Genomic DNA, 24095 nt, shown 5'->3' with positions numbered 1-24095 from the left:
TCTCTGTATTAAGAGTCATTAATGTGTATTTCTGCCAGCAAGGGGCAACTGACAGGCAGCGTTGCGCAATATTTGGGGTTTGTCCCACTCTTATTTCAATCTCATAATACTTTCATAGAGAACTTTCTACAGTCCTCAATTTAGTATTTGGCCAACATTTTTTTTTCTGTTCATTTTTAGACAAAACACAGTCCATTGCAAATGTATTCCCATGGCTTATCTGTACATTTTGCTTCAATAGTAAAATAAATAATAAGTTTCTAAATATTTCATTTGGATGTTATGTTCTTATTGATATAAAAGGGGTTTAAACTGTGAAAAGGATCGGATGGGTTTGGACTATTTTTATAAATAGAAATCTGATAAGTGTGGTGTGCAATTTGAAATAACTCCTAACTTTGATACCCCAAAATAAAAGTCAACTGAATGTCTTTAAATGTCACTCAATCAGGTATTATACCCCACAAGTGGATAATTTTTTTCTAAGTGGAAACGCAGCTTTTCCATGAAGGGCTGAGACGTTTGTAAGAGGATATACCACAATAAACTGCATGATGAAGACCAATGATCACATCAGACAGGTGTGTCTGATAAGGCATAAAGTTGTGGTCATGTCATTGGAGGAGTTAATTACCACCAACAGAAGCAGCCATAAGGGAGTAAAGGGACACTGTAAATCTAAAGGAGGAACAGAGAACGGCAGGAGTCTATTGTCAGGTCAGCTACTAACTATGTTAGCTGCATCTGTCTCGCCTACATGGAAAATCTGAGAATGGAGTTGTTCAAAAAAGGCTATAGGACCATTTGTTTGCAGATTCATGAAGGGAACACACAGCTAATGTGGAATAATAGCTGTGTTTTGTGCTCAGATGACATCAGAACTAAGCATTTTGACTTAAAACATATTTTGGAACAAAACCTTTCAGAAGTTGCTAAACTGGGCAGAAGTTCACCATCCAGCATGTGAATAGCATGCATCTGAAGCTGTTTTTTTGTTTTGCTTTTTTCAAGGGGGGCTGATGTTTTTATAAAGCATATTCATATGTTAAATGGCCCAGTCAAAGTCCGGATCTAAACATAAATGTATTGTGTGTCTACAGGTCAAGCATGTAGACACACCTGAAAAGACTTGCAGCTATCATTTAGTAAAATACATTTCAACAAAGCATTCCGTCAAAATTTTATAAAAATCCCAAAAACCTCTGTGAGGTCCTAACATGTGAAACTAGAGTGACTTCAATTTAGAGATGCTGCGGTACACTCTGACTTCAGGTTCATTAAGATTAGTTTCATTCATGAACACCCTTTTATCACCATACAATTTGAATTATGTTCTTTTTGTAAGTTTCTTTCTTCTCACACATTTTAAACACAACATGAATACAGCTGTGCACAGGCAGAGGCAAAGTTCATAACTCGTTTTGTTCAAACCACATGACTGTGTCCTGCTCATTCCCATGTCTTATGAGGACAATTATTTCTGCTGCACAGCATGATTTCCCCACATTATATGCAATGGAGTCAGACAGCACATAATTCTTATAAAAATATCACAAGAAGTTTCTGTATGTTTTAAATAAGAAAAAACATTGTAGAATGAAACGCACCACGCGTCAGACGAATAATGCAGAGATGGACTGATTTCTCAGTTGTGACACAAGAGTCTTACAATCAGCATGGGGCAGAAGTGTGGCTGTTACAGGAGCTCTAACATAGATCTTTGCAAATACTTTATATGAACATGTGTGAATAGTGTAGGCAGCTGTTTTGTCAGTGAAAATATGTTTCAGTTAAAACCAAGAAAATAAATAAATAAATAAAAACTTGGTTCTCAAACAATAAGTGTGTGTGTGTGAATGTGATTTTCAGTGTGTGTGCGTCTCATACCATGGCTTGTGTGGAGCTCTCCTGGAGGTCCCAGAGCAGCGCATGGTTATCAGCCAATGAAATCACACGCTTGCCATCGCCCATGGGCTCCCACAACACGCTGTAAATGCAGAAGGACACACATGCAGCTTATAAACACTCAGAAGACCTGAGTCATGGTCAATAACAGCAAAGAGGTTGGTTATATTTCCATGTAATCCACACAGTGTAACAGAAAGATGTGAGCTACCACATCAAGGTACCACTACCCATACAGTGGCCTACTGAATGCACCTTATTATTAGCACTTCAGAAATGTCTAAATTACACAATAGAACCATTCAAAATAAACCATAAATAGACTGCTTTTAATTAACATTTGCAACTGGGGGTCAACCGTTTTAGCACTAATGAAAAACCGGCTTGAGCAGGAAAAGTGTAGAGTGCCTTCTCCGGGTCAGGGGGGGTCGTCCTGCCTCAAGTGGAGGAGTTTAAGTATCTGGGGATCTTGTTCACAAATGAGGGAAGAAGGGAGCGGGAGATCGACAGGCGGATTGGGGCAGCGTCTGCTGTGAAGCGGTTTCCTCCGAAGTGAAGTTCATGTTATGTTTGGACAGGAGACAAGATGTTTCCATCCCTGAAATTATGATGCATAGAATCATATATCTAAGTCTAAACTATGTTGCAAAGAGTAAACACAATAAAAACATGCTTTATCTGTGGCATTGTTCATTAAAATGACACATATCTAATGTATTAAAATTGAATATGATCGGTTCACTTAATGACATTAGCGATTAGGTAATCCGTTCAGCAAGTACTTTTACTTTTAATACTTAAGTATTTTTAAAAGCCAGTACTTTTGTACTTTTTCTTAAGTACAAATGTTAACGTGGTAGTTTTACTTTTACTTGAGTACATTTTTGTCTGTGTATTTGTACTTCTACTTAAATAAATTTTTTGAGTACTTTCTCCACCACTGCTGGGGAGAGGGAAGTCTGGGCCTCCCTTCGGAAGTGGCTGCCCCCGCGACCCGTCCCCGGAAAAGCGGAAGAAAATGGGAAAAAAAAAGTGGATGGAAAACATAGCAACAGTATAAAAAAGGAGTTTTCAGTAAAATTTATCTCTTTTATTAGCTATAAATTATGTTTCAGGCAGATCATGAAAAAACGCTTTAAAATCCCATTTGAGGTGCCTTATTTGTTACCTCAAATGGGTAACAAATGGGTAGTCTCTCATCAGTTCACAGAAATTTTAAAAATGAAAAAAAAAGTGTAATGCAATGTTATTCAAGAATGACAGTGGTAGGGGCACTAGGACAACAGCCCGCCTTGTTTTTGTGTAAAAAATAATAAAAGTTGACAATAAATTTTTAAACAAAATAATTCTATGATATTGGAAGACATTATTGAGAATACTTAAGCAGTAACTATAGAAGAATAGAATAATAATATGTAACATGAAGGGTCCGCATGCAGCCTGACTTTAAACCATCACCGGTTGCTACGGTTACCTGCTGTTATCTCGGCATTTTAAGATTAGCTAGCATGTTGTCAGGAAACAGCTGTTTATCACAGAGTGATCAAATAAGTTATGCTAACAACTTATTTGTCAGAGGCCAGACTTTAATTACTTAGAATATTTCAAACAATTTTGTTATGGTGAGATTATCTGCTCCTGATGAAATGCGCTGAGTCTCTCTATTTAGACAAACTAATCCATCGCGGTCAAGGACGCTGAGGGTTTTCCTAAAACTGTAAATTTTCCTAGAAAATGAAAGTCATGCTTATTGTGAAAGGGACAAATGACATACGATAATTTCTACCTATTTTGGTCACAACTAGAGACCATTTTGACTGCATGCAATTGCATGCTATTTTAGTGACATTTTTACGGCCGGACAAAATAAAAATAGATTCTACTTCTGAAAGACCATTGCAATGATTGGTCACTGTTAATGAAAAATCTCGTGAATTTTACAAATGTGAACACTATGTAGACCATAAAAATTAACATGTAGCTGCAGCCATCAAGGCAGGTGCTGGACTAAGCCATCAGATATCAAAAGTGCAGCAGGCTGAACGGGAGGCAGTGCCAAGTGCAGAACTTCTGACATCTGCAACAGATGCCACAAAGCTGTAGGGAGTTGCACCAGGCAGAGGTGATCCTTCAAAACCGTCCATTTTGAGTGAAAGATGATGTGCATAATCCACAGTGAGTTACAAAAATTCAGAGATGCATGACTAGCACACAAGTCTAGTCATGCGCAGGGGAATGGACGACGCACACACTCTCCCACAGTTAAATGCCACAATAGGTAGCTTTTATAAAAAGATATGTTTTATATATTTGTTGATATATTGCAGCACTATAATATGAAGGTATAATATGAGAAAAAAAATGATTTCCCTTACCTCCTTCCTGTGGTCCTACTGCCATGTGTACAAATATATATACCACTTGGTCAGAAACAACCAAGAAAGAAGGAGGGTCTTAATGGTCTCAATAAACCCCAAGTATGTGCTGCTCCCACCCTCCTCATTGCTCTCTGCAGGGCTACAGTTTCTTTCCCACAGCAAAGCCTAAAATGGGAGTTCAAATAAGTGATAGGGGAATGGGACTGACTGACCAGGAGCCTATGTATATTTTACCCATGTTCCAAGTGTAAGAGTCCAGATCAGATTTGTGTTGCTGGCTGTTATGCATCTCACCTGCTGCAGTCTTCACTGATTATACTTTAGGAAGGAAATTCATTGCTAATAAAAGTGACAGCCTTGTATAAATGAGAGAGTACTCATAGGCAAATCCTGCAGCCCAATTCTGTCACTCTAATGCCACAAGAGTGGGACACATGGTTGCTTCACCGTCGCTAAAAAAATAGCTTTTACTGCATACTTTGCTTTGATCGCTCCCTGCATACAACCGTCTGCAGAGTATTGATTCTTTATTGCATGCCTCGTGGAGCTGCAAGTCCTCACTGTGCTCTACTTAAAGCATATATTATGAGCACAGGGCCACTTGCTGAGTTTTTCATTGCTCCCTTGTTGGGGACTGGATCACATCTGTACTTTTCTTCATTTCTCTTAGTTCAGATAGCTAAATAACGATGGAAACAGTGACAAGATGGAAGAACCCAACAGACAAAGCAGTTCTTTAACTCCCAGTCTTGCCATGCAAGATAATGTCAGCAACCTTCAAACGAGCCAAATATAACTATGGTCATAAAAATGTTCCCATTTTCAGTGTTGATTTAATGTTATAATTTTTTTCTTAAAAGATAATTATGTTTTAATCCGGACTGAATGCAGTGTAAATTTGGATTACTTGTAGGTTTGGTCGTCTAATTTTGACATAGCTATAAAACCAGAGTCATAAGACGCTTAGAAAATGATGCCATTTATTTAGGAAGTTCATCAATTAGACACTTCATTTTCTTGAACTCATTTGTCAACCTGGAGAAGCCACAACAATGCTTATGTCTGAGAGACGATGAGAGTGTTTGAGAGAGATAAAACAAATGACCAAGTTAGAGTTTGCTGTTGGACTGAGTCCAAGTTTCAAATATAGATAGCGCCATTAGAAGAGGCGAAGCAGAGCGCTGGAGGGATTGGGAGAAGTAGAGGAGGGGCAAAGGAGCTGTGTTTATTAGGGTTGTAAATCTAAGGCTGCTGAGGGACGGCTTTTACTGCCCTCCTGAGGAGCAAACAGTTATGGACTCTGGATGCAAAAACACAGACGTAAACACACCCAGCATGCAAACTTATTCACCTTTAGGGCTGTATCACATTTACTTTAATTCATTTTCAGAAGACAAAGGAATATTTATGCCTAGAGTCAACCCCAAAAATATTTTAGTAGCAAAAACCAGTGCTTAATATTCGTTTTAAAACTAGGATTTCATGAGCTAGAACTTAATCTGAAGCAAACTGTTGGGGTCAAACCTGCCAATTTCAAAGAAGGGGTTTGTTTGGGAAACAGGCTGGATAAAAGATGGACACAGTCGTTCATTGTTAAAGTTATTAATGTGGTTGTTTTTTCATTATGTTTAAAGAACAAATCCATCTATACTAAGAATAAATTACTCACAGATAGATTTACAGGTATCAGTGACATCCAGACTTTTTATGGTTTTATTTGGAAGAGAAAAAAAGAAAGAAAGCTTGGTTTCTTTCCATTACACATTATAGTGGTGCAGCACTTTGTGGTGATCTAAAAAAAATTCAGACAGATATGGGTTGATTATATATCTGACTGGAAATAAGTACATAGAAATTTGTGAAGTTTGTAAAATGGGTTCTTACTATATAACTCACTGAAGGTGAACATTGGACCAAGAATAGCACAAGCCCAACACCTACAGCCCCATCTTAAAAATTGAACAGCAGGTGCCAAACACGTGAGGAATGAGCCTAAGTGCAAACAACTGCTAACACAGAAACCTTAAAATAAGACAACAGATTGCTACCTTCTCCCTGACACATACAAAAACACACATTCATCAGGACACCATAGGGCCAATTAAAACATACTCACCACTTTGGGATTTGCACATCACATTTTTCCCCAAAGTATCAATTATCTTATGCAACAGCAGAGAGTCGGAGACAATTACTGAGCAGTGTCTAATATCGGCTTTCTTTCTTATTAAACACTGTAAGTTACATGCATTTGACCTTGAGTTTTGCAACAAGCTAGCATTTGAAGCAGTATGTAAATACTGTCAGGGAGAGCTGTGGGGGTTTCACAGCCCCATGCATCTAAGTCGAGGGAAGGGATGCAGTTTTCTGTCTCTTTGCCTTTCTATATGTCTCTTGCTCTTCAGATTGTTCTCCTTTTATGCTGTGCTTTGCATGTATACAAGTTAAATCCCAGTATGTACAAGACAAACACATCGGGTGTGGCCCTCCTCCTTCTGGACAGGATTTAACAGGCATACCAAGTAAAAAATGCCAAACTAAGTGACACCTTTTGCAAGTATGTAGATGAAGTTCATGAAAACTACTATGTGTGACTCTTATCTTCTTAATTTGCCTTTCTCAAGATTTTGTGAAGCAAGTTCCTGAAAAATGAAATTGCATTATTGTAGCAGAGTTTGAAGGTTGTCAGACAGAATATTTTCTATCTCATGAGAAGTAAGATGAGAAGGTTAAATCCAAACACAAAAACAAGCTCATTGTGTCTATGTAAAAGCCCATTCAGGAAGACTGAAGGATGGGGATTTTGGCAGCACTGTTGAGCTCTTTGTATGGTGGAAATGTCAGAATTATTGCAAGAATTTTATACTTTATGAAATAAATAATTTAGCTTATGTTAACAATTATGGCTCCTATTAACAGAGCTTGGATGATAATTTACTCAGAGACAATTCCAGTATGGCCTAAGGAGGTCAACACCTTATATCAAAGTGTTCATAAATATTAGGCAGATTCTTTCCGTAAGGCAAAATAGGCCTAAACAAAGGTTTAATCGAGTCTGAAAATTAAAAAAAAATACCAAATGTCAGAAGAGCTATCAGGAACCCAAATATTCAAATTCTGCCAACTACAACATATCTGCAGTGCATATAACAAGAAGATGTTCTGAACTCAGAGAAATGGCAAAGGCAAGGAAAGCTGAAACCCGACCACTGCTAAGCAAGGCACACTGACACACACAAGAAATATGTGAAGACAGGTTTTTCACGGGTTTTGTGGACTGATGAGTGTAACTCTTGACGGACCAGGTGGATGGGTCCATCGCTGGATCAGTAGCACAAAGCTCCACTTCATGTCAGACGCCAGCAAGATGGGGCACTAGTACATGACGGTATTATTCAAGATGAGCTGGTTGGATCGTTCTGTGTTGGAGATGGGCTCAAAGTCAACTTCCACACCTACCGCCAGTTTTTAGAAGACACTTTCTTCAAGCAGTGGTACAGGAAGAAGTCTGCATCTTTCTAAAGGAAAATTATTATTTTGCAGGACAATGCTCCATCACATCCATCCAAGTAGTTGCATAGCCAGTGAATGCGTTAAAGATGAAAAACTTATGACATGGCCTCCTTCCTCATCTGACCTGAACCCAGTTGAGAAATTGAGGGCAGTTCTTAAATGGGAGATATGGTGAAGGAAAAGAGTACACCTTCCTTAACAGTGTCTGGGAGGCTGTGGTTGCTGCTGCACAAAAAGCTGATCGTCAGCAGATCAAGAAACTGACAGAATCCATGAATAGACGGCTTATCCCTGTTACTGAAAAGGAGGATGGATTTATTGGTCAATTGATTTTGATCAGAAATATTTTTTTGAAAAGTTTGAGTTGTCCATCCATCCATCCATTTTCTTTACACCCTTATTCCTTGGTGGGGTTGGGAGGGTTGCTGGTGCCTATCTCCAGCTAACGTTCCAGGCGAGAGGTCGGATACAGCCCGGACAGGTCGCCAGTCTGCCGCAGGGCAACACAGGGACACACAACCATGCACCCACACACCCACACATAGGGACAATTTGGAGAAGCCAATTAACCTGACAGTCATGTTTTTGGACTGTGGGAGGAAACCGGAGTACCCGGAGAAAACCCACGCATGCACAGGGGGAACATGCAAACTCCATGCAGAAAGAACCGGGCCGGGAATCGAACCCAGAACCTTCTTGCTGCAAGGCAACAGCTCTACCAACTGCGCCACTATGCAGCCAGGTTTGAGTTGTTTTATAATTCTCACTTTAACAGATGAAAATAATGGAGTATGATGCAGAAGCGTGTGTTTTTCCATTTAGTTCTATAATGATTTTGCCCAATAATTGTGTGCCTATAGATATTCTCAAATAAAAGCCCAAGCGTCACTTTTAATTACGTAAACATAATTTACGAGGTTTATTAGCATTTTGGATTAACCAAGAACACTTTAGTTGGTGATTGATAAAAATAATCCTAAAAAAAAAATCACTTTGCTAATAACTGTGCACCTAATGTATCTTCTATGTAAAGCCAATGTTACAAATGAGGTAAACAAATTAATAGAGATGGGTGACTGAACTCTGGACCTTCAAGAGCTTGTGCAAAAGCAAAAATGCTCCACAACATGCTCATCATAGTGGACTGTGCAGTACAGAAGATCCTTCCTCTACTGTACTGCAGTGAGAACAGATGTGGGAGATTATTTTATCCAATAGAGTAGTCTCCTTTTTTACGTACATGGAAAACACAATCAGTCTTTTTGTCTTTTTTTTTGTCTTATTAAAAAACTTCTCTTTGCAATAAAGTATTTTACCAATCAACAATGTTAGCTCTGAAAAAGATTCCCTTAAAAGTGTTATTCAAAAAATAATGGTCAGAAAACTATACTTTAAACGAGTTTAAAATCTTTAAAAAGTGGTGAAAAAAATTATTTCCATTTCAATGAAGCTCAAACCATTGCTTTCATCAATCTTTATAGGTAAGAATCATATTCTCGACTTGGCCAGCTTTTGAACCTTGCAGCCAGACAAATTTATAGAGAAATTACGAAAAGAAAATTCTTAAATTTATTCAATGAAAAAAAAAAAAAAAAAAAAAAAAAACCTTTGGAGGCTTCTTAAAATGCATACACAGACTTTTGTTAAAACTGGTCTGTTTCACCTGTGACATTTGGGACCTTCACAAGAGGGGTCATGGCTATATAATTTGGTAGTAAGGTTTAAAGAAAGCACAATCTTTGTAAAATATATAGAAGTCTCAAAAACATATATTAAGCAATTGTACACTTAATATTATAGGGTTACAAGTGTATGTCTGCAAAATCAGAGCAATCATCTGCCTGCAACACTTCTATAATTGTACAAAAAAAAACACCATTCTGACATCAAGGTTAACAACAATCAAAAGATTGAGGAGTTATTTTGCCCTATTTTACATGAAAACTCATAATAAGGAGTCCAATAACCTCAACAGCTTCTAAGATCAGAATCCAGTAGTTTTAACCTCATCTTTGTGAGTCAGGTCATTAAAACGCATGCAAGATCTGATTTTAGACTGAATTCTTTAAACATGCATGGGTATTAATTATGGAAAACGTGTGGTCTTAACAGCACCAAATACTAGTGCTGCACAATATATCGCAAAAGTGTTGTCACTGTCGTAACAATGTGTGTTATATTCATATCGTAAAGAACTTCTTAGAGGGAAAAACTTGTTGGTCAATATATTCCTAGTGTGATAAACTTTCATTTTTTACGTTAATGTAATATTTAGACAATTGGACATAGTCTCAAGGTAGCAGATGCTCACACCATACACTGCTCTAAAACTTCAACTGGCTTTCAGTGCTTCTTACAAAACTATAAATCTGAATGGAAAACTAAAATAATATTGTCCCAATTTAACTTTAGTAGTTTACAAAGTTCAACATAAGTCAAAAATAGTAACATTAAAAAAAAAATGAAGACAAGATGAATATGTTGTAAACAACATGTTCTCTAAATAGCAGCACTAATTGGATATTGTCAAGAAAAATCTGGTTTTGTTAACAGAATAATGCATCCTACTTTATGCAATACACTCTTTTGCATGACAAGGAATAAAAACAGACCAAAACTTGTGATCTTTTCGCAAAAAAAGTAATAAAAGACGGCCAAGACAGGTATTATTAAAGATAAATAAAATTTGCTCAAAAACGAGAACACGTTTCTATGACCAAATACACAGTTGTACCATAGCCATCTTCTTCCATCTTAAGAATTTTTTTTTTGCGCTCTGCCATTCCCTCCTAGCGTGCTGATTGGCTCAAATGGCTCCACATGAATCAATTTGGTCAACTGGCAAGGCTCCCAATCGAAACTAAGTGCACAAGGAGGAATAAGAGGGCAAAAATCGCCGTGGAGAACGCATAAACACACACACACACACAAATTTTGCCAGCATTTTTATTCAGCGCACGCTTTACAACGGAGCACAGGCTCAAATGTTTGCCCGCCCAAACAATGAGGGGATTTTTGAGGAAGGAGAAAGGGTTATTGTTAGCGGGAGTGAAGGGACAGCACGCGTGAACTAAACAGGCAGACACGCTACAGTGGATGCAAACACACATGGAGCAGGTGGACAAACACGCACGCAAAAATAAAGTAAAAATAAAACCACCTAAAACACAAACTCTTTGTCTTTTCACACACACAAGCATGCACAGATTGGTGCAAGCTGCCAGTATTATCAGAACAAGAGAGGATGTGTGCATGTCGTAGAGAAATGGAGGAGGCGGGCGGCACACCAGAACCATCCATCTAAGGAAGCCAATAGTGCACAGCATAGGGTGCAGGCTTCACAGCATCCAATTCACATCCCAACAAAACAGAAACGCACACGTATAGACCGTATGTGCACAGTGTGATGCCCTTGTGAGGGTTATAGCTCTCTGGGCGCTGAGACGGTGGTGCCCACAACCATCAATCTTTACCCCGACAGCATCGTCTGACCTGGTCTCTCACACATATACACACAGATAATTAACTTTTTTGATCCCTAGCAAAAGTGAAATATTTGTAACTTTAATTTTAACCCATACCTCGAGAGTGAAAATTCTCAAACCTAAAAAAACACAAGTCTTTACCCTGAAATAGAACTTTAGAGGGAATGATAAAGAAACAAGCTCAACAAAACAAGCAAAAAGCAAAAAAATTTAACATCTCTGCATTTTTCTCTCGGCTTTCCCTCCATCCCTCCCAATCTTTATCTCTACCTCGCAGACACCTGCTACAGTACGCTTACTGATTGGCGCGTCTAAAAATGATAGCAATCATGAGGCAGACGATGAACGGCAGCGTAAAAAGCGGAATGACCATCGATTTTCATTCTCATAGGCAGTGAGTTATGGCGAACAGCTCTGACTGTAAGACAAAAGGATCGAGCCGTGACTAAAATCCAAGATGTGGGCCAGTCAATAGTCAGATCCAGAGAAAAATAATAACACACGCGCACAAAAGCAGCCGAGATGAAGACGAGATGCATTTCAGAGTATAATGGAGTATGTGGCTGGTTCACTTTCTGAGGAACTAAAGGCTTGTCAATCTGTCTTCTAAGTTCTTCTAAACGTAAAGGCCAAATGTCATATTTTAGAGCCTAAAAATCTAAAAGGTCTAAAACATAAATATGTCAAAATTGGCCTTTTCTTTGTTTCTTATGTTTTTTGTTTTTTAAAGACACCTTTCTTAAAGTTCCTCCTTCAGAGTCAGACATGAACTTCCATATTTAGTTGAAGACATTGTATATGATGCTATCTCAGCAGAAAAATACGTCCAAATGATTGCAAAATGGATTGATTTCTTGATAGAGGATAACTTTTTAGTGGTAAAATTTCAAATAGATGTGTAGAAAATTAGTGACAAAAAAGAAGTGGAGTGATCAGTTTTGGAACAAAGATTAATTACGCTGCAAGCATGGGCCTACGACTTGAATGTGAACAGACTAAGAAAACAGATTTCTTCTAACATGAACTCAAACTGCAAAGAGATAATGTCTTTGTTGGAAACACCTTTGGCCTCTGGACTTTGAAACAAGTTTGATCTAGGACTTAAGAGAAATATAAAAAAATATATTAAAAAGCAAAAAATATACACTCAAAGGATTTATGCTCAATAGTAGAGGTGTGCCGATCGATCGGCCACCAATCATAATCGACCGATTTCCGTGAAAAAGTGTATGATTGATCATGCTCTCTTGTTGCCGATCACGCAAACCGATCACCTGCATCTCGTTTTGCAGCCTGCCTGTGCAGCTGGTCTCCTCTTTCCTTCACACTGAGCAAGCGCACAGCAACAAATACTAAGTGATATGTAACTATAACACACTGAGTGATTGGGGACGTTTGCGAGTTGCAGCGGAAAATTGAAGCACGTGGGGTGAAGCAGGTCAAAATGCATCAACACGACGAATCTAATATGGGATAAAAACAATGCCATACTTGAGGGAGTTTGGCTACATCGAGGCTCACTGCAGTAAAAAAAGACATATGGAGGTTCAGATAGCAGGTAAAGCAGCGCGCAGCTMCAAACACACGGATTAGCATGACGGTAAGAAAGCTAAACAAATAACCTGGAAAATAATTTAAGTCTTCGAGCTGCAATGTAAGACGCTGGTTCTGCTCTCGTTGTTGAACTGCTGCTACGCGCTACAGGTAGTAATATTTCMCAGACGGAGCGCCGCTTCTGCTCCACCTGGTAGTGACTCTCACACCGAACCTCTGTTTAAAGCTGCAGCATATAACTTAAAAAAATAAATTTTACACAAATATTAAAACTTTCGCTGTCCTAACATGAGACAAATAATCTCTAAAAAAATAATCGATCTCTTCCCTGTTCTGCATAATTACTCCGTTTAGTCAGAAACAGCCAATCATAACTAGCAGTAATCGGCTAGCCACAATGCTATCAGGAAGTTTTCATTCAGTAACTCAGGTGGCTTAAGGTGGCTCTTTATTGTAATGGAGCATTTGAATGTTAAGTTTTATACTTGAATTTCTTTGGCAATGTTGAGGTTTTATTTTGACTTTTTGCATTATTTATCCTCTTCAGAGCCTTCATATGTTTTCAGTCTGTTAAAGATAGTATTATTGATAGCAGTACAATTTGCACAATGCCTGTTTTGTTTTTATCTTGGAAAAAGTTATTAAAAACAAGTTTTTGTATAAATTAAGGTGAATTCATGGTTCCTTTTTCCACATAATGTAACAGGTAGTGTTTATGATAAAAAAATAACAATTATGTGATCGGTATCGGTGATCGGTATCGGTGATCGGCCCTCATGGGTGATCGGTATCAGTGATCGGCCCTCATGGGTGATCGGTATCAGTGATCGGCCCTCATGGGTGATCGGTATCAGTGATCGGCCCTCATGGGTGATCGAAATCGGCAGGAAAAAACCTGATCGGCACATCTCTACTCAATAGTATTGTCATTACATGACTTGAATCAAGGAATCATCTTTGTGTCTAATATGTTTCTGCACTTGATGCAGTTAACCATCATTTTGCTCCTGCTCAGGATCTCTGTTCCATCCAGCAAACGGGTATCAGCTGCTTCCTGCACATTAGTTATGATTAGAGCTCAGTGATGACTTTGCTTTGAGATTTATTCAACTAGGACAGCTCAACACATAAATGACACTCACAGAATAATAGAAGATTGTGGTTAAAAATGGACTTGTGAACCATTCATGCCCAAACAGCAAATGAGAAAAATGTATTTAAGAATGTTGAAAGTTTTCCTAATGAGCCGATGAGCTTGTTTTACTGTGAGACATCAGCCATAGAGGTTAAACACTGAGCATTTCTTCCAGTACATTGGTGAGACATCCATGTTGACTTTGATTAATAGGGACCAAATTTGGAAAGGTACACCCTTGACATTGGAAAAGTCACCCTTCCCTTGGAGAAAACTTTAGATCGAAGGCACAAAAATATCTGATGTGTATGTGAATGTTGTGAAACAATTATTTTTGTGACAGTGAAGAAGAGCATAACATCTGGCTCCTCCACATTCAACATTCAGTGACACTTAACTTTGGTGCAGGACATCTCAAACTCGAATCTCAATAAAAACAAGGCTGTCTCGGTGTTTGCCTATTGGATAAGTCTATTTATATACTTTACAGGTCAACATAGTTCGAAAATATCCTCCGGGATTGTGTTTCAACGAATAATACGCGAGTTTCACTGCTCTGGTAACAGCAGAACTGGATGTGTTGCACCATTGCTGCAGAGGGCTCTGCAATGCATTGTATATGTTTTACAGTGAGTGAGACAGTTGGAGCTTCGTTATAACACACAAAAAGCTGGTTCAGAGTAATTAGACTTTTTTTTTTCCCACTGCAGTAAACTATTCGACCGATGGTATCGCGTTGAAATGAGTCAATTTCTCTATAAATTAGACTGAGGCAGACACAATGAGAACCAACCAATTCTGAGGTAGATGAAAAACAGACTAAATTTAACACTTATTTCTAATATTATACTTACTTGCTAGTTAAAAAAAACATACAGAGAAGGACCCAAAGTTTTTTCAATCTGACTCTCTATAGGCAGTGATCACATTTTTGAGGGGCAAGCTTTTTTAGTTTTATTTGTGGATTTTTTTTTGCAAATTTTCCAATATGTCTATGACCTGTAATCCACAAGGGGGTGCTGCAACGCACTCAGAACTACAGCTTCCTTGTAGATAATAATCTGGATTAATGGGATTTCTGAGAATACGATCATAATTTTACATGACTTTTTGTTGTAAATTGTATGTGCAATATATAAGAAAAAAAAGACATAACGTGTTGAAGAGAAGGAATGACTTTCTAACTACACAACTAAAAGAATAAATGAGCTCTGTTAGCAGTAAAGAACAAGATTTGAGACCAATATCTTTACAAACAGTTTACATTTGACAATCTATGTTTGTCCTATGATTGCAATACATTGATTTGTAATATTTGTATATTTATTTCTATATAAAAATGCTTAAGAGGGACTTCTTTGTGCTTGATAGGAAAAAGTCTGTCTTCGGTGTTGGGCAAGCTACTTTAAAAAGTAATTAATTACAGTTATTAGTTACTTTATCAAAAACGTAATAAAGTAAGATAGTTACTGTATTGTAACTACAATACAGCATTGTATTACAATACTGTATTGTATTGTAGTACAATACAATACAGTATTGTATTGTAACTACAAAGGAACTATTATGTTCCTTTGTAACATAATAGTTACAAAGGAAAGTAACTTATGTTACTTAAAAAAACATGTTTAAATATGTAAAAGCATTTTAGAAATCCTCTTTATGAAACTTTAAAATATATGTTTAAATGTTTATCATAAAGCTGAATATGTGATTATATAAATGGGCAATAGACACACAATTACAAAGAAAGCCTGTTTAAGATGTTCTCTTTCAATATTCTGCTGATCATTTTGTATTGTTACCACACAGTTTTTTTAGGCACAATAATAAATACAAGTGATGTTAAGCACTGACTGAAGATCAACAAACTTGTTTAATTGCAAAAGGTACAAATAACTGCATACTTACCAGACTGCCAAAGCTTATATATACTCTTATGAGCTCATTCGTTAAGTAACGAATGAGAGCCTATATAGTTTACCTTTCAATCAGGTAAACTATACCTGATTGAAGAATTTGATTTAAAGTACTTTCTCTGTTTCAAGGTGAGACCTACCAGGCAGAATTTCTATGGGCACTATCGTCCAGATGACAAAGCAGCTCCAGAGTTTGAGGGTTGTGGGAAGAGTCATCAGGTGACTCGTGGTTTCCCGAGTCCCAGTCGGAGGGCATCCGCCATACTGCAGCACAGGACACCACCCTGCTGTCACTGGCTACAGGAAGACAACACAGAGACACAGATCTGAACCCGATATAAAAGCACATATGACAAAAACACACCTGAATGAAAAGGTCAGAAAGGGAGACAGACCGCTGCTAATATGCTGTGATGTGGACATGCTTTCCTGCTAATCACACATCTGAAATTATTTATTTTTGGCACATCCTTGCCAGTGCTGGAGCTGCTAATTGGAAGCAGGAGAGTAAATGTAGAACTGGTGCAGTAATTGGAGTAAAAGTTTCAAGCTGGAGTGTAAAAACCAATCACAAGCACAGACAGAGAGCGAACCAGCCTAATTTCTTTTTGGTGTAGATATTGACAGTGTGTAGGCAGCTTCTGGGCTAAAAAACACTGGCATTAAGCCTATTTGTCAAATTAAAAAGCAACACGTGGCTGATGCTTTTGAGTGGTTTTAGACAACCTTGCTTTTGGAGTAATGGGCCAAGCAATCATTATAGAGAAAAGCCTGCTCACACGTTTTTGGTTGCCGCTGAAAGGCTGTATGGAAATGGTACAGTGAGGCTCATGTGTATGCGCGCTCATGATTAAATATATTTTATGTGAGTGGGTGGTGTGTGCAGCAGCGCGTGTTTGGCTGTCCAGAGCGGCTGTCACCCTGTGAGCTGAAGCGTGCCGAACTCGGCTGACACAGAGTGAAAGACGACTCTCCTTCCCAGAGGTACCCACCCCATGTCCCACCTTCTTTTACCCCATGTCCCTGCTTGACATGGCTGTCTTCAGTATGATGCTTGCAGAGACTCTGTGTTTAGACTTGAAAAGGCAGTAATTGACGTGTTTATTTTCTGAATCTAAAAATATTAGCTTGGCATTACTCTTTAAAAGAAAAAAAAACTAGGATACATGTCATCATGATGTTTAAACTATAATTACTGATGATGGAAACTACATTTGTACCACTGTTCAGCTTGAATGAATTAAGTAAAAATTGCTTAAATAAGCTGTGAATTGACAAACATAAAACAGTCTTAAAAATCGTATATAATTATGTACATTTACATTGTTCCCAGTCATTTTAAAAGCAGTTTTAAGATATAAACACAAGGAATAGTATCACATATTCTTGGTCTGGGTCACTTTTAAGTAAGAGCCAACAAAAATGAGACAGCATAGATTTTATGCATAGACAGGATAGATTTTAAGGGAATGTAAGTTCCACTAAATCTTCTTTGTTACTCTGTGTTATATATATATATATATATATATATATATATATATATATATCCATGTTATTTTCAAAATGCCATACATGGAAAGACAAGAAACATTGCAACAGCAGCTTTAAGAAAAAACTTTAGGTTTACAGTCATGGAACATCTCCTGCTCTTGAATAGGCCCCGTTTATTGTAGAGCTGTTTCTAGCTCGACTCCTAACACAGCTAAAAGAGCAACTTGGCTACAACACACGTACATTACAGATAACTGAGGTCGTGCAATATAAGATTAACACAATAAGAAGAGCATGAATGAAGCAAAGAGCAACAGATTGAAATCGTAGAACTCACTTTTGTTGTAGCAGGTGGAAAGTACAGCCTTATCAGCAGGACTAGCAGCAATGTGCCATATCTCTCCAGCTTGGTGCAGGAGGACATTCTTATTGATGATGTTATTCTCATCATCAAAGTCAATGATGTGGATCTGAAACAGTGGCAGTGGCATAGGTGAGAGATGGGCTCAGAGTGACCAAAAAACATTGGCTTCACACACAACCCACTAAATGTCATTCACCATCTATAATTCAAAAAAATGTCCTGTTTTATGCAATGGATGTCACTTTATTAGTTTTTTCTCCCCTAATACATTTTAGAAAAGATTGAGACAGTAATATGCATGCTTTTGATGTGACAGAATCAAGGTGCACCAAAAAGAAATGTGCAAAAAAACTCATTAGTTGTTGGTTTTATTCCATAATATGTTATTTAAATGGGCTGTTATAATTCACAACAACTTCCCTGTATGAGGTCTTTAAATGTACACTTGGATTAGGACATGTATTGTAATTAAACCTCAAGAGTAAATGATGATTTAGCTTTAATGGCACCATAATTTTATACGTCCAATTTACTCCGTTTCATAGCAAAGCTTGTATTTATCTGGTCACTTATGTCATTAAGAAAACCATTTTATGGTTATTTCCTTTTATCATTTCAGACACAGAGCCCACACTCCCAACCTGACTCAGAAGCGCAAAGGCAGGCAACACCAAAACATGACTGTACTTACTCTAGCGAGCTTTAGGATCTCCAAGAGGGCAATTTCTAAACTGGGACCAGTGAAACACTGACAGCCACAGCATTCAATTGAACAAATATAGGTTAATTATTGGTTGAGTAAGTCACCTAATATCCTTTTCATCTTTTGATTTACAAGAAGTGCAAATTTGAACTTGGTATTTTAAGGTGCTGTTTTATAAATGTAACGCTGCTTAGTAACACCATGAAAATATGATAAAATAAGAAAATTTTGAACTTTTGATATAAATGACCAAACATTTCACATGTTTCTTGGAATGCAGTTCCCTCCTCCTAAACCATATTCTTTATTGGGTGTGTGCAACTGTGGCATTGTACTCACGCTGTTCTGCTAACATCAGTAAATCCAAATAGTAGTTTTCATATTACAGATCTTCATAAACTCTTCAATCGCATGAATAACTGATTTAAAAGAAGGATAAACTATTTTTTAAATGTCTCTGAAATCACAGTTTACTCCATCAATATGGGATAACTTCTCCTTCAAAAGACCCTCCAAGTCAATTAATGACATCACCAAAATTAAGTTATTTTTTTCTCACTTGACACAACTGCTGCAAGTTAATTAAACCTGATAAATTTCCCAACTGAACATTTATTGTTTTCCAATTTGCTTTGCTTAACTACTGTCCTTAAAAGCAAGTGATATGATGATTTTTGGCTTCATGATTCACTGCAATGCCAAATTCTGTTCAATTTAGTGTATTTACATATGGACAATTCACAACATCTCATCTTTATGCAAGACATGGGTCCAACTAATTTCCAGCTATGCACAGAAACATGCTATAAGTCAAAATCACGTCAACATAATTAAATCACATAAGCAGGTTACATCCAACGAAACAGTGAAACTAAAAACTAAATACAAAATAATTGAATCCAGTTCATAATGCCTGTTGGACAGAAGTGACCAAGCTAACTGCACCAAAACATTGATATGAACTATGTTTAAAAACCAACTTCTGTGTGATTTCACTAAAACCAAACGAGGACCAAATAGTTTATATAAAAGTTTGACCAAATATCTTTGGTCAAACTTTGGTAACTATTACACATTTTAAAGGAATGCAAATATCTTCCAGTTATTTTGTTATCATTAACAGACTACTTGCATTATTTAACAAATATGGCTAAGACAATGACCAGATATTTCTATAAAAAAGTGTTTCCTAAAATCCCACAGGCTTAGAGGGACATCTGGGTGGGCAAAACTTGTTGCTTCTCTATTGTCTTAATGTATTAACGTTTTAATAACTTGGTAACAATAATTTCTGGGTAGTTTGAGTTTGAGAACATTTCCCTTCTAACCATAACAACATATTTACATATATTTCCAAAACCTAAAGCAGACAAAATAATTAGAACATTTTACAAACTTCCGGTAAACATCCTAATTAAGAACTTCTGACCTCAGATCTCTCCTTGAAAACAGAGATTAGAATACTGCTTGTATAATTACTCTGGAGAAGCATCCTGAAGCATCCCACAAAATCCTCTCCACCAAAGCTTTGACCAATATAAAACTCAGCTCCACTTCAGAGGGTTTAACAGATCAAGCCATTCTGAATGGGACACTTCACTCCATCTTTTATGAGCCCTGCAATGTTACTCGCATGGAAGAACTCCCATAAACTCATCCAGTCATGAGAAAAGCTAATGACTCAGTAGCTAGTAGAACAACCTTTAGCAGCAATAACTTTTAAGTAATCCTTTTCGGTGTGACTTTTTCAGTCATTGTAGAGGAAATTTTGGCCCACTTTTATGTACTACGTTGCTTCAGCTCATTTAAGTTTGCAGACATTTGTTCCTGTCAAAAATATCTTAAAGTCCCACCACATCATTTCAGTCAGGTGGTCTATAGTAGGGGAGTGCAAACTTTTCCAAGCCATGGCCCCCTCAATGCATAATTAGCTTTAGGCCGTGTGCCTGTTTTGCAAACACAAAGACAATTCCACAAAATATTTAAAGAAAGACGAGTATTTCAATAAGTTTTTTTTAACTAGTAAAACACTGAAAAACATTAAATTTTAAGATAAAAATTACAATACAATATATTAAAGCATATGTCCCTACTACATCTCATTTTTAATTAATTCAAAAAAGTACAACTGATGTGAGGGGTGAATAAAATCTCTCAAATAAATCGTCATCACAGTATCAGTGTTTGAATTTTTTTTTACCACAGAACAGAACAATTTGGAGTGAAATATTGTCAGCTAAAATATTCCAAGTCTTCTGAACTTTACTTTTCCATGCTAATCTAATATTTAGCCAGTTGGACAGAGTTTCTTGGAAGCAGATATTCAGCCTGGACACAAATGACATTGCCCATAACGCTAAAGGTCACAAAGTGTTGGAAGCACAGATGAGACAGAGAGGATAAAAGAAGATAGGAACATGTCTGCAACTGACATTGTCACTATTATGTTTACTAATAACATGCAAGAGTTTTCAATCTCATGCAGCCCTAGCTGATCTATGTCATTGACAAAGACAGTGGAAAGTCTTAGTTTGGATGCATTTACTGAAAATATTGGAAAATATACATTCAAATCTTTCAGCTTTGCCAATAAGCAATCAAAGATGATCAAGGGTAAATAGAGCTCGCTGCGCTATTCTTTTCTTTTTCAGCCATTTTTGTTGTAGATTTTGGCCTTGAAATACAGATGAGTTTATGTTCAAGGCGGAGACGGCAAGCTGTGGCTACATATCAAGGACATGTCAGCAGCCCGTTGTCATCATGCTTAGCAGTCATATTGATTTTACACTGGGCTGTCCTAGACAAGCCATATTTGTTCAGTCTTTCTAATAACAGAGACTTATAGAGTCTGTGATCAAATTATCGGGTTTTGTTAAGAGTTTCTCTGACAAAGCAATTAAACACACAACCAAAATACATTAATGTATAGATTAATGTTTCAATTTTGTTCTGATGATTGTAAAAAGTGAGATTTTCCAAATTATTTGTTATAAATTCTCAACTTTTTTGATTCTACTTAAGTTCTACTCATATTTAGTTGTGACACTGTGCTTTCTTCTTTTTGCCCTTCTCGCTAGGAAATCCTAGAGAGAGTTTTTTTTTTAATTCTTATTATATAAATATGACTATTGTGGCTAGCATGCAGGACTACGTTAGTTCTAACACGTTATTTTTTTTCAGCTTTAGTTTATATGCCTAAGTTACTCTAACTGTACATCAAAAAATTTGCAAGAATTGCAAATTAATAATTTTCAACCTAATAATCCAAAACAGCGTACATGAACTGAGGTCTCTCCTTGATGAAGAGTTTCCTTGACCTGAGGGGTTTAGCTGCACAAGCTCCCCAAACTAAACTTTTATTCATAAGCAGTTAATGGGAACTCTTCTTTACTGAGCTGTTTTCATTAGATGCAAATCTATTCTGTGAGGTCCCTCAAGATTGTATACGGTTCAGGGCCCAAAATGCAGTAAAACAGTGAGGGTCTCAAGGTTTGATCAGAGACTTAATGACAGTCTCGCCTATGAGAGTGACACTTACAACACTTTGGGGGACCATTAATAGGGTTGCAGTGGACAATAACTCCTTGCAGGCACTTCCACTCCCCAATGTCTGCGCTACTTTTACGGGCTAAACAAGAGGAGGTAGATGGGGAGTAAGAGGGGAGGACAAGAGCACTGGAGCACCGGCATCCTTCAGCCTCCTCAAAGTCAGCTAGGCAGCTATTAACCTTGGATTGGACTGCATCAAGCAAGAAATTATTACGGCAAGTTATAATTTTATGGTGGTGGGGGAGAAGCACAAATAAATTCAGGCCGGTGGGACAGGGTAATTGGAGGGCCTGGTAATAGGGTCCCCCCCAAATGAACCTAGGTGTAAGAGGAGAGAAGTTCCAGTCCTCCTCCCCCAGGTGATTTATCCTTCATTCTTCCAAGCCTGGGGAGTGACTCATAGCCTTCAGCCACTTGGGCACTGAGCCCAGCACTTTTTAATTATGTGCCAGTGGTGGGAGGAATTAAAGCAAGGAGAAGGAGAGAAGGGAGATTTGTAAGAGGAGGGGGCAATGGAGGGATGAAGCCAAGTCGGCTTGTGGCTCCCACTTCACGGGCTTCACCACTAAAGCTCTTTAGCCGCACAGATGACAGTAAGCAGGACAGAGGAGTAGCGAGCGGGTGAGAGGTGCCAAGCTCGGCCGCTTTATCTCGTTAGCAGCCTTAAATGCCATGCCGAGGCGCCCTCCGATCTGTCATTTTCGACTATTGGTCTCTGAGGGATTTGAGAGGTGCTCAGCGAGTTAAGAGAGACATTTCCACCCTGCATTACGCTTAATGGGAGGTGGAGAGGCCAGCAGGCTTATGGATGCAGCAGAAGCTATCAGGGCTGAAATGCCAATTGAAAAAACATTTTTCATGCGAGTTCAAACTCACCTAAGTGAGCTAACCAGTGTTGGCCAGAAAACTTATGCAGAATGGAAAAGAAAATGAGCTTCATGAATAAAACAAGCCGCACAGACTGGGCCCACGATTCAGCTGTAGGGTCATCTGAAAGAAGATGACCTCAAGGATGAATAATGATCCCCCTTAGCTTTTCAAGCTCAGGATGCCCTTTGACATCAGACACATTTGAATACATATTAACGACTGGTGGGTTTCTGCAAAACAACACATTGTAGATGGGAGAAAATAGAGCATCAAGTAACTTCACTCTTTAAAATTCCTTCATCATAGAGTTAATGAAACGTTGACCGTTGTTTGCATGAGACTACCGGTGCCTTAGTTTTAGCCGGTGGCAAAATTTGAGGAATGTCACAGACTATATGTTGGCTTGTTAATATAACAAAGGAATCATGAATGTTAAAGTAAGGACATTACTGTACTCTCCTTACTGTAGTCCAAAATTAACATGAACTTTAAGTTGTAATGCATTTAATGAAAAGAAAAAAAAAGTATTTTAGGAACTAATCTAACAATCACTGCAGATCAAACAAAAATAGTCAGAATACTGCCTAGTCGTTATTTATTTCTTAGAAGTCATCTTACAAGTAGTTCTCAGTTCCAAGACGTCTTCCCGGGACCAGTGCTAACTCAATACAGAGACCGCTATTAACAGCTTTTATTTTCTCATTAATTCCTGTTCTATACTATGCATTATTGTCTGCTAATATTCTGCTTTTAATCAGTTAAACCCTTAGTTGTGTCACACTTGTTGAATAGTTTGCAGGATTTTGACTAAGAAGAACAACTTACTGATTTGAGCTTAAGGAAGACACAGAGGAAATATATGAAGCTACCAACAATGTATAACAGGAAAGCACACAGAGAGACTAGGACACACTGTCACCATTCCCGAAAGGCTCCGTATTAGCGTCGCTACACAGAACTTGGACTGAACCATGAAGGCATTCAGTGCCAGACTGTTTTCACACTGAAGTCGGCCAGAAAATAGGCTCCCTCTTTTTAAGGCACACATAACGCTTCTTCTTACTCAGAGAGCTAATTATTTCTTCTCCTGTTTAGAGCCAACTGTTACTGTCATCTGTCTCCGTAATGACCTCTGCAAGATGTGCATGTACGCACATGCACCCTTTCATTCTGTTTCCTTTACACACTTTTAGACACACCAACGGGTTTACAGCCCCAACAATCAGACA

General features: G+C 37.9%; 1 protein-coding gene across 1 annotated transcript in view; it reads right to left on the bottom strand.

Annotated features, from left to right (window-relative positions):
* Positions 1-24095, bottom strand: part of eipr1 (EARP complex and GARP complex interacting protein 1) — a 52325-nt gene that overhangs the window by 26226 nt on the left and 2004 nt on the right. The window contains exons 3-5 of the mRNA XM_008399624.1: positions 17718-17850; positions 16030-16186; positions 1888-1987 (exon numbers count right to left, since the gene is read on the bottom strand). Coding sequence (XP_008397846.1) covers positions 1888-1987; positions 16030-16186; positions 17718-17850 — 390 coding nt within the window. The remainder of the gene's footprint in view (positions 1-1887; positions 1988-16029; positions 16187-17717; positions 17851-24095) is intronic.

The sequence above is a fragment of the Poecilia reticulata genome, linkage group LG22, assembly GCF_000633615.1.
Source record: "Poecilia reticulata strain Guanapo linkage group LG22, Guppy_female_1.0+MT, whole genome shotgun sequence".
Classification (NCBI taxonomy): Eukaryota; Metazoa; Chordata; class Actinopteri; order Cyprinodontiformes; family Poeciliidae; genus Poecilia; species Poecilia reticulata.
The sequence above is the reverse complement of the archived record's forward strand: the minus strand, read 5'-3'. Positions and strand labels throughout refer to the sequence as shown.